The sequence below is a fragment of the Ambystoma mexicanum genome, chromosome 5q (assembly GCF_040938575.1).
Source record: "Ambystoma mexicanum isolate Mex_15411 chromosome 5q, UKY_AmexF1_1, whole genome shotgun sequence".
Classification (NCBI taxonomy): Eukaryota; Metazoa; Chordata; class Amphibia; order Caudata; family Ambystomatidae; genus Ambystoma; species Ambystoma mexicanum.
Genome location: NC_090933.1, coordinates 346,378,526 through 346,390,836, shown reverse-complemented (window position 1 = coordinate 346,390,836; position 12,311 = coordinate 346,378,526). Strand labels below are relative to the sequence as shown.

The window sequence follows — 12,311 nt, the reverse complement described above, 5'->3', positions numbered from 1 at the left end:
TATACTCAGGCCTCTATGTGGGTGATGTATCCTTGGTGGTCATAGGGGTCCACAGGAGTGCAGGACTGAGGAGGCGGGTGTCCTGTCTTGTCTGTTGCTTGCGCCTCCCGCGTCCTTTTGAGGGTGCGTTCGTTGACCAAGTGTAAGCTCCATCCCAAAACTTGTCCAGTTATGTGCCTGAAGGGCCACTCTTCGATATCTGCAGTGACAGGTACGTTATATGGCCCTGTCCAATGGGTGCAGGTGTTGCTTACAGGATATTGTGCAGCAGGGGCATTGGGTGGGATGTGGTGGGGGTCGCCCTTGTAGCGCAGCCTGATCCTTGTGTGTTATGCTACTGCTGGTATACTCCTTTGTTCCGCTGGTACAGGTGGCGCCCTCAGGTGCTGTAACGCGAGGGTATGTGGTGGCACATGGGGGTTGCTCCTTCAGGGTTGACTGTGCATTATGCTGCACTGCGTAGTGGCGTCTGGCATCATGCAGGCTCAATACTTGAACCATTTGTTATGAGGTACCCCAGTATTGTCCAGTCTTTGATCTTTGGGGTAGGTGAATGAAAGCCACTTTCTCCTGCCCTGTGCTGCTGGTGATATGTCCCTAGTGAGCGTGGCGACTTCGGAAGGTTCAGGCTAATGGGTCCGGTGCTCAGATTGGGCGAGGCTTTGGTATTCCTCCAGAGGTGCACTCTGATGGCCGGGCGGCACCTTGATGATAGAACCAGCTTGGTGGGCTGATTGTCCACTGGGTCAGAGAACAGTTCACTTCCTCCCTACGTAGTATTTTGCACACTGCGTTTTATATCACTAAGTCATTGGGCACAGAGAGTAGCAGTAAGGGCCTTTCCTGCCTGTGCTGGTAATCCGGATGGAGTAGATCCAATACCCTGAGTGCTTGCAGTCTACTCAGGGTCTTGTGAGGTTTCCTCTCCTTTTTCAGCCGCACATGGCACTTAAGGCACCAAATTTCGCCACTATGTGCCAGGGACCCTTATTCACACAGTGCCCAATGTAGAGGTCGAGTTTGGGGCAGTTTCACGGCTGCATTATGATCAGATACTACTTGAAGTGTGGAGCGCTTGCGGTCGCGCGGCCATCTTGATCGCGCTATCTAGCGCCCCCCATAGTTGAGTTCTTCGAACTCGGAATCAAGAAACACTCATTGCGGAGGGACCCTCGGTATTCCTCACTTTTCCCGAAATACACTTTTGCAGAATGTTTTTTGACGCAATCCTTTGCCTTTTTTGCACAGAAATGCATATGTAAGCTGGGGTTCCACTATGTACACTGGGATGGATGGAAAACTGTGTGCAGGTCCTTCCCCTGAATTTTGCGATGGTGGTAAAATCGGGAGAAAGAATTTGGCAAAAGTGTATTTCGGCAAAACAAAAAATGAAAAACCTCATGGATCAGAGGGCATCCATATCCAACAGAGACCTGTTTCTGGAGGGTGGTAGGCGAATCAAGTCCTCTATATCCAGGCTAGTAAGGGCCCAGAAGGTGTATATTTCTAACAATAAAATGAATGGCATCATAAAACATAATGTGGCCTTATCCAGACAGTTTCTGGAAAACTGGGACAGGGCCAATCAAATTTGGCTTTATGGGTCTGCCGAATGGTTCAGAGGTAGATGATCCGGCCCCTTTAATTGAGTAGCGGCTTCCCAGCCATCTTGACCTAAACATGGAAGAAGACATTTTGTATGTTGACATGTGCTAACATATTAAAGATGGTCCTAGGGGTGCTACTCAAAGGGAGGAGGTCCAACTCTTACCGTTTTGGGGCATTTGAGCTAAAGAGAGTTCTCTTAGCAGCTAAGGAAATCGGGGCCCTTTTTTGCAGAGCATACATTGCACCTCTTCACAGATTCAATCCGTCAAGAAAAGAAAGAAGTGTAATGAAATAAAGAGGTTCATTGATAAGGGGGTTTGGGTTGCACTGTGACAACCTGGTAAATTAAGACTGTTGTGATGGGAGAGGGAATACTTGTTCTGGGACCCAGAGTAGGCAGAGTGGTTTCTGGAATTCGCTGTAAGACTCTGAGGCGACAAAGGAAGGCTCTGAACTACTTACTAGTGGCATACACAGTATAACCAATTAGTTGAAGAGCAAGTAAGTGGGCAGCGCAAGAGTAAGTACATTTGTCTTTTAGATCACACAGCTGTCGCCTGTTACAAAATGCGACGTGGGATCCCATGAGAGACTGAAAAAACATTCTTGAAATACTGAAGGAGTGTTTGGCGAGCTTCTCCAAGTTCCCTCTTTTAGAGTGGATAGACTTTCTATTCCCATATGTGGTTTGTGTTTTTTTTTTTCCTTTTGTAAACAAAGCTATAAAACACATTAAACAAAAAACGAAATGAGCAAACACTTTTACTTGTGAAAATGCATTATGGCATTCCATTTCAGCAGTACATCAAACTTGTATAGTGGATCAGCAGAAAGAGAAGTGGTGGGAGGGAAATGCCTTCCCCCCCCTACATAAATACAAAGGGTGGAGGGAATGCTAGAAAAAAAGTGTTGGATCAAAATTAAAAAATATATAGAAACCTCCTTTGGAAGTTGCAGCATATGTCCAAAAGATCCACCATTCCCATAGGCAGTGTAAACTTGGCTCTGAACTACTTATTGTTTTTTACGTAGCTAATACAGTTTAAACACTCAACAAGTTGAAAATGTAAAACATGTAGTACTCCTCACCCGTCACGGTTTAAAAAGCCTATTAAAAAGATGTGTTATGCTTTTGTTTTAGAGCATGTCAAGGTTCCAGACGAAATAAGGTTCCCTAATGCATGCTGCGTAGGGATTGCATCTCAGACATCACTTAGTGTATTTAATCCCACTGGCGGCTGGATGTATGTAAGCATTGCAACTCTCAGCGTGTCTGTAAATGGAGAAAAGGTATGTCTTTATTTGAATTTTTATTTACATTTTCAATTGACTGACTGTAGTTTACACACTAGTCTTCATGTTCTTTTAACTGAGTTTATAGTAATGGCATGGGCAATACTTTTCATAAAGGAAAATCTAGAAAAGCAGGCTTTAATGCTGTTGAGTGTCGACTAAAGCAATCACCTTTTTTTTTTAAACTGGTTTCCCCCCAATGTTTTGATAAGCTTTCTGTTTAGCATGAGCTAAACGTTGCTCCTGGATATCAGGTGTTAAATGGAAAGCAGGAGCTTCTGGAGACTGGGTAGCTAATGCATAATGTGCCACAAATGTAACTTTTTATGTCGGATGCAAACTTTTAGTTTTCTTTAATTTAAATGTGACAATTACGCAGTAAATGGAAGTTTCCTTGTGTACCTTCATACAAATTCCCAAACTCAGAAATATTTGTATGGCATCTGCTGGCCTGAGCAGTTAAGTAACTCCTGGTAGCAGTTTGCGTTATGCAAACCAAACTTATCAAGGCTGCAACCTTGAGCTAAATAGCTCCCAGCAATTTGAAACCACATTGTTATAATTTGAATTGGTTATTTTTTAAATTAATTTTATTGGTTTACATACCTTTTAAAATAAGACCATTCATTATTTACTCATTACATCTATTTACAGTGTATCCTTTTATCAACTCACAATTTTTGTTTGCTATGTTTATGCATTCTCAAAACAAAACTATACTTTAAAGTGTTGGTTAGCATGTCCCACAGCAGTCACAATACGCTTAGGCCAATAGCCGCTTTTCAATTATCGCCAAAAAATATGTCAATGGCAGTATTAATTTATTATCTGTTCCATTGAACATTTGTTACCACCAATCGTCTGCATTGAGAGATGGATGAGACTCGCCCCAAAGGCCCAGATATCGAGTTCTTTCTGTTCGTAAGTTGATACAAAATAACACTAAATGTTTTAGAGTTTGTTTCCTGTGTACAAAATCGACACATCGGGTCCAAATTCGCGTTGGCTGACCATGCTCTCAGACGGTCTTTCGTTCTAAACCTATTAAGCCGAAGACACCTAAACAACTTTCTAGCATTTGGATCTGGAAATAGTTTGATGTATTTTTGCGTGCTATTATAAGCACGTGCCTCCGGTGGAACTTCACTCAATAATTTAGATGCCCCCCTTTTTGGAGCAAGTCAGCTCCCAATCCAGTCGCCAGATTTTTGTTTTTGCTGCTTCCGGATTGCCTTGAAGCAGCTCTGGAATAATGTTGTGTTCTACCATCAAATTTTCGCATTGTTTCAACCACATTGCCATTACACCTGAGACTGTTGAAGTGGCGCTATGCAAGATTTCTAATTGCAACATTTGTTTGCATGCTTTAGTTTTTCGGTATAAAGATAGCAGGCTCCAACAAACTTGTGCATGGATGGAGATTAAGGATAATTCATATCGAATAGAAGCTGTCTATTCCTTTCGGTAAGCCTAATACTTTGGTCCAAAAAATGTTCTCAAGGGTTGACCACACCTTTCACGAGCAGCCCAGGGCATTTTCTGCCCCTTACGTTAGTACTGGTATTACCTTTTGTTGGTAAAATCATAAAACCGCTTTGAGAAATTTCCAAATCTCTTTTTTAGCACCAGGGCTTGAATCGCCAGTTGTTTACATTTGTTTTGTCATCATTATCCATGGGCCATCATTGAGACAGGCACTAATGGTCATGCCAAGATATTTTACACTAGATGATATCTTCAATTTTTCATGCCCCATAGACCAAAATGGTCTTTGTCCATTGTGCCCTGCCTCCTTTGAGATTTTTAAGAAAGAGAATTTCACATTTCTTTGTGTTGATGAGCAGACGATAGTTAACCACATATTGATGAACTGCGTCGATTTTACTTTGTAGGCCAATTGGTGTTAAATCCAGCAATATGAGGTCGTCGGCGAAAAGTAGCCAACTTAGATGGGATCTGTGCATCTTTGGGGGAAATGATTTAACTTCGATGGAATTTCAAATGTCCGATATAAACAGGCTAAATATCGTGGCTGCCAAGGGACAACCCTGTTTAACTCCCTTGAATGTTTCAGTCGATGATGACAGGGAGCCAGATTGATCCAGGCGTACCCTAATTGAGGTTCCAGTGTGCAGTTCTTTTATTGCCGCCAGTAGGTCTTCCGGGCATCCCCATGCACGCATTTTGTTCCATAGCAATCCCCAATCAATCATGTCGAAAGCATAGGAGAATTCAATGAATGCAAGATATACAGTTGTTTGTGATCTTATCGCTTCCATTTTCAGCAAGTTCAGCAGCAACAAGTTCAAAGAACAACCAACCTGCTTGACGAATCCAGTCTGTCTAACATCTACGTGTTTTGGAATTGTAGCCCATTTTACTAGTTTGATTTGTAACATGGTTGCTTAAATCTTCCCCAAAACCTCGAGTAAGGCAACCGGTCGGTAGTTTTTCGGGCAAGTGCTATCCCCCTTTTTAGACACCGGCACAATCACAGCAGGTTTCCAAGAGTTAGGCGTCTGACACTGATCGTTTGCTCTCTGAAAGAGGGCCACACAGACGTCTGCCCATAACTCTGGCTGTTTAATCATAAAATGTGTTAAGCCGTCTGGGCCGGGTGCACGGGAGTTGTTTGCTTTCTTGACTATTCTTACAATCTCGTCTTTGGAAAATGTTAGAGCCCAGTTTGTAACAGCTGGAACTTGCGAATTTAAAGGCATGGTCTAGTAAAAATGTTTATTGTCCCTACGGGTCGGCCATGTTTTTTTAAGCCTAAGTGGCTCGATTTTAGAAAACTTTCCTATGGACCTTACCCGAGTTTTCGTCTATTAAACGAACGCGAAAACAAGCACCAGGGAGCCGCCATTTTCTGATAATCCCATCTTTTCCCCGATCGCCCTGGCTGACCTGCTTTTGCGGCACTAAATCAATTCCCCCGCCCCTGAGCCTGTCATCAGCAGACTCGTACCGCCCATTTCCCAACGCCAAAGCACGTCTTGTGTCAACATTCGCTGCGCTTCAGCTAATGACGTGTCGCCATGGAAATGGCAGGACGTCTCTTTCCTCAATAAGTATAAACAGACCGTTTCACAACACACAGCAGCAGATTTTCGATTCCATTCCTCTCTGTGTTTGAGTATTCTGTGACTCGTTTCAGTGCTCTGGTCAGCTACCTTTGCCGCTTGTAGCCCGTGTGAACAGATACCAGTACCACCGCTATAAATTATTTTAGTTTAACACACAATGGCTACAATAATGCCCTACATGTACGAGCCCCAGTATACTGAGGAGGAACTACTGGAAAGGGAAGCACGCGAAAACGATGGGGATTCGGACGGCAGTTGGCAGGACGAATCGACAGATGAAGAGCCTGGGCCTAGTCGAATGGACGCCGTCTCCACCTGGTGCACATGCAATCGGTGCGAGCTAATGCCAACTGAGGACGAGAACTGCTGCTGCCGAGAAAACTCGGGATGCCTGGCCTACATTTCGGAAGGCGAGCCACGACCGCAATGCATCACCGAGCTGCCAGACTTCAGGGCAGCCTGCCTCACACGAGCCGTGTTGAGAATAATGATGGTGCTCATGCACGAACTTCGCGCAACTGTTCGTCCTCGTAATCTGAGTAACGAGTAAGTATACTCTGTTTGTCATGCCACTCCTATTTCATGTTCTTCTACTATATCCAAAATTACATCTACATATCATTGTAACGCATGTAAGTCGTTCAATAGTGTGCATTGTCCAGATAGCATTTGTCCGTGCAGAATGCCATTAGTTACAAGAATTGTCATTGACAAGAAACGTTTATTAAACTTACCTTGGTCATTTAAAAACAGTTTGTTTCATTCCTTTTCACAGGTGGTACAGGCTGGTGGCCTATCGTTCCTTTACATGGTGGCTCCACGGGAGGCTTGGACACCGCGTTCGAAGAGTGATACCCGCCTGTGCCGTTCGTGCCATTAGAGAAACGTTCCCGAGTGACAGCGGTCAGTACAGGGGATTTTCTCTCGCTGTGCTGCAACCTGACCTGTATAATCTTTAAAGTCTTGTATTTTTGTGTCATGAAAATAAGATACAAAATAAAACACCACATATATTTTAACAACGGTTGTTTCGATTTTTTTTAAATGAATCAAGTGTCTCCATTCAAGGATGGACGTCAGACATCTGTGCTCCGAATGGGTGACGGTCTGGTCGCTGTGAAGCAGGGTGGTCACTATCTATCTAAGATAACAGAACATATTCTCGATAATGCATGCACTAAAAAACACTTGTTCAAAGTCTTTCAGTGGGTTATGTCTCTATAAAAGTCACACATATGTCTATACTAACAATTACCATTGGATTATACAGGCCTTAGGGTCTTGACCACTATAATACACCGGTTGAAGTGTGGGTCTGTGCTCACAAGAATCTCCGGTATGTGGCATTTGTTATTGATGAGCAACGATATACTGATATAAAGGCGGTTCGCGCCAGTGGATGCGCGCTGGCATGGGGGGCTGTCAGGGGCGCGAAAGGCCAAGGTGCCAAACTACATGTACACTTCAAAAGGTATCCCACGCCAAGGGGCCATCGGTCACATGGCCTCCTCAGACCCCGTGTCTCCAGCCAGGCCTCCCCTTGAAGCAGGCCGCCCCCCTGCAATCCACATAAGTGTCTCTCCATTCAGCAGTCTTCCTGTGCCTTATCTGCACGCCCCAGGCCCATCCATCCCACCCCCCTCTATCAAAGGCAGTTCGGGCCAGTGGATGCGTGCTGGCATGGGGGGCTGTCAGGGGCGCGAAAGGCCAAGGTGCCAAACTACATGTACACATCAAAAAGTATCCCACGCCAAGGGGCCATCGGTCACATGACCTCCTCAGACCCCGTGTCTCCAGCCAGACCTCCCCTTGAAGCAGGCCGCCCCCCTAAGACCACGACATACATACGTCATTCATTCACAAACACGCCCCTTTTTCTAATACTTTATAAACCACTTGATATGTCTCATGAGAACATCTTTGTGCTTTGCAAGTCAACTCCTGAACGTGTTACCTGGCAACCACTGAGATCTACGCTAATCTGCTCATCGTCGTGCTATCCGTGAACTTCTGTGACCGCTTAGAGCAAACCCATCAGTGTGCTACTGTGGCCACCCACCTATTCTCCTGCAACATACTGCTCTGCTTGCTGAATCCAACTGTTTGTTGGTCAAGGTAAGGCCATGTATCCTGGTCATATTTCGCAGATTTTTAAATTTCTATCTATTTGCGAGTTGAGTACACAATAGTGCTAGGTTCATTGGTCTCATTGCTATTGACTTGAGTTTCCATTGCTATGCTATCAATAGATCTATTTATTTTCATCTGTGTCTATTGTCATCGAATTACACCCTTCGGGGGTCCATTCTATAATGTAAGCATGTTTCCTTCTCGTGCAATACAGAACATCCAAGGGATGAGTCACATGTTCAGTTTTTAGTCACATCATTTATACATTTCTGCAACTTATGCAAATACTAAGCCGCACATAATGAACTGGTATAGTTCCTGCGACCAAAACAAACCTTGCATTGATCATTGTATGATTCATTTACTTTTGTATCAAATCTTTATTCTTGAAGATTGTATAATAATGTTGATATTTACTTTTCAGATTTATCAACAATGCCTGCCTGTTCGATTAGCGGTTGCCCTTCGAAGACCCATGCGAAATCTGAAGGCACTAAAATGCATGTATTCCCGAAAACTGTTGATCGAATAAGAGAATGGGTCAGACATTGCGGATATCCACTGGATGAGCTGGAAAGTAGAGTCCAACAAGTCTTACAGGACAGGAGGGGTGATCGATACCGCATCTGCAGCCGGCACTTTTCCTTGGACATGTACACAACATCTTGGGTAAGAAAGAAGAATAAACGGCGAACGACAAGGAAATTGCTCAAACGCTATTCCCACTCTATTCGTCCACATTCCGCCACCGGTGAGTCAAGTGTCCGGATTTAGCTTTAGGCCTTGCGGTAGTGTGTAGGTATCCGAACGAATTAATTGATATTGTAGGTGGTCTATCCCTTGTAATAATTTCGATATTGAAATGAGTGTATAGTTTTTTGAATAATGACATTTACCAATATATTCTTTTTCGATTTCATAACCCACAAATGCAATGTATATATATGGGAACAGGGAACTGTGCTGTATTGAGCATTTTACAAGTATTCTGTCGCCTTACATGGCTATTTTTAATATTGGCATTTCATTATCAATCATTAATTTACCTTTACAACTTCTTGACTATCCCTTGAATCTGAAGCAAGAACATTCTACATCCTTGACGTGGTCGCAGTTATCAACCACTTCTAGCGCATTTCAGGTAATCTTACTAGGATAATCCGCTACAGACTTGTTTTATGCATGTCAAGTAATATTTTTATTTTATCGTGTAATCATTTTACCAAATGTTTGGTTAGTGCTTTCCAATTGATATACACCTTAGTTATCGTCCACTGGTGTTTGTTTTCAGTTATAATTAGTGTTATCCATACTAATGCAAGTACTGTCTTTCAGGGAGATGCTGAAGCGTCCGCCACATCTACAACATTTCTAGATGTTCTTCAACAGCAGGATGTATGGATACTGACAGCTCCATCGAGCGTCATCATCGGAGCTTGAATTCTTGCCGTTTGATTGTTCTACACAATGTTTCATTCGTGGTTAGCCATTGATATGTACCTGTGCTGTCGACCCCAGGTGTGTGTTATGTTTTCACTATTGTAATCCTCACTAATGCAAGTACTATGTTTCAGGCAGTTGATGGAGCATCAACCCCTGCACTTGATGCAGAGCCTGACATTCAAGTAATTCCAGGGGAAGTGGAAGCGGGACCATGCATATACGAATCGGCGCAACAGCTTTCGGAAGTGCGCACTAAATTTGCAACATCCATAGATATTCTTCAGCAGCACGAGGTATGGATAATGACAGCTCCATCATGCGTGATCATATAACGTGATTCCATTTGCTATTCTTTCTTCCCTATTAACGCAAGGGCTGTGTTTCAGGGAGACGACGAAGCTTCCACTACAATCACAACATCCAATTTAGATGATGCAGATGTAAATAAATCGGAGAAAAAAGTCGATGAAATGTGATCATATTTAGATTTTACTTGATTCTTTTGGACAATGCATCATTTGCGGTTATCTCTTTATATGTACCTGTGCGTTCGACCCCAAGTGTGTGTTATGTTTCCAATGTTGAAAACCATACTAATCCAAGTACTGTGTTTCAGGGAGATGCGGATGCCTCCTCTCCAATACAACCATTCATGGCAGTCCATGCAGAGCCAGAGGTATGGATACTGACAGTTCCATCGAAATAGATCATCACTGGTCGAATACTTGTCGTTTGATTGTTGCACACAATGTTTAAATCGTGTTTGGATATTGAGATGTACCTGTGTGTTCGTCCTCACGTGTGTTTTATGCTAACAATATTTTGATACATAGTAATGAAAGTACTGTGTTTCAGGGAGACGATGGATCCTCATTCCGTGCTGTCTATGTGGATACAGAAAATATAGTTGTTGCAGCGCAAGAGGAAGGGAGGACATGCGGAAACGAATCGGAGCTACAGCGTGCAGATTTTGAAGGTCGAGTCAAAAAAGTTGCAAAGAAAAAAAACAAAAAAAGTTAGTTACAAACAGTTCATAACTTTTGTGCTGGGGACTATTTCATGTTTTTTTCCAGTCAATTCTACTACACTCCATCTTGTGTTTAAACTGAACATCCCTTTTCCAATCTCTCCTCCAGTTACCCGTGGGTGTCAGAACTATACACACACAGACAGTGAAGCGAATGAGAGATGTGGCTTGCCAGACCGTGTACACTATGGAGGAACTATTAATTGAGGCGAGGAGTGTTCAGGCTCGAGATGCTCATGTCCAATGACCAGAACATGAATTAACTGTGTTTGGAGACTACAGCAAAGTTGCATTGGACCATAGCTACAGTGCGACCGCACCACCACAAGAAGATGTTATTGAATCTATTGAAGATAGCTCTGAAGTAGTTGCAGATCAATTTACACAATCTACACCCGCCAAAAATTTGCCACCAAAAAACCTGTCTACATTGTTGTATTCTCCCATCAATGTTGAAGTAATAGATGTCGAAATGACAGAGAATGAACCAGCCGCAGCATCCATAGACGCATCAGAACTTGATATCAGCGATATTACTTTCCAATGTGTTGAAATCTCCACAACGTCGCAGGCCGAAACAACGTTGACGCAGGATGACAGTGTAATGAAAGAGAGCAAATACATTGTATTCGACAGTTGTTTGATGGAAATAATAAGTATGCTGAAATGTGTGCATTCCATTAGAGGGAAAGTATGTGGGAAGCCATTGATTAATGTGACTCGTCAAATAAAAGGCAGTAACGTCAAAATAAATGCCGCCTGTAGATTAAATCATAGGTTCTCATGGTCTGCACAACTGATGCTGGGGAAACTGCCAGCAGGCAATCTACTGTGTGCAGCTGCATCACTTTTTAGTGGCTCCAGTTTTAGAAAGTTAGAGGCTTTCTTTCAGTTTGTGGGACTCCATTTCATTTCTAAAGCGCTGTACTACATATACCAACGTGATTATCTGTTTCCGGCCATTAGTGATGCTTGGAAAATTGAACAATTGTCTCTAGCAAGTACATTCGAAGGCAAACTATTCAGGCTAGCTGGCGATGGACAGTGCGACAGCCCTGGATTTTCTGCCAAGTACTGCACCTACCACTTTCAGGACATGGATAGTAAGAAAATTGTGAGTTCGGTGGTCGTGCAGGTAACACAATGTACATCCTCAGTGGCCATGGAGAAACTAGGATTTATAAAATCAGTGGAATATCTACAATCAAGGGGAATGCACATCGACCTCATAGCCACGGATAGACACGTTTCAATTGCCAAGACAATGAGAGAGCAGTTACCACATATTAACCATCAATTTGACGTATGGCATCTTGCTAAATCAATCAATAAGAAAATCTCGGCTGTAGGGAAAAAAAAAGGTTTTGAAAGTATTTTGCAGTGGTCACATTCTATCACCAACCATCTTTGGTGGAGCTCAAAAACTTGTGAGGGGTCAGTGGAAATACTACTTGAAAAATGGCAGTCACTGATGCACCACTGTACCAACGTTCACCGCTGCACAGCAAATGAACATTTCCACCAATGTGAACATGGCCCTTTGTCCCCAGAGGAGGCACGGAAGAAGTGGTGGTTGATTCCATCTTCACCGACACACAAAGCCATTGAGAAGATTGTTCTCGACAAAACTCTAACAAGGGATTTGAGAGGACTGACAGAATTCTGTCACACAGGAGATTTGGAGGTGTTCCACAATATGTGCCTAAAGTACTGGCCAAAGCGCT

At 43.3% G+C, this 12,311-nt stretch overlaps 1 protein-coding gene across 5 annotated transcripts in view; it reads left to right on the top strand.

The window, feature by feature from the left end:
• Positions 1-12,311, top strand: part of CEP192 (centrosomal protein 192) — a 2,773,731-nt gene that overhangs the window by 1,268,642 nt on the left and 1,492,778 nt on the right. For all 5 annotated transcript variants that reach the window (XM_069620824.1, XM_069620822.1, XM_069620821.1 and 2 more), the window contains one exon: positions 2,750-2,898. In XM_069620824.1, coding sequence (XP_069476925.1) covers positions 2,750-2,898 — 149 coding nt within the window. The remainder of the gene's footprint in view (positions 1-2,749; positions 2,899-12,311) is intronic.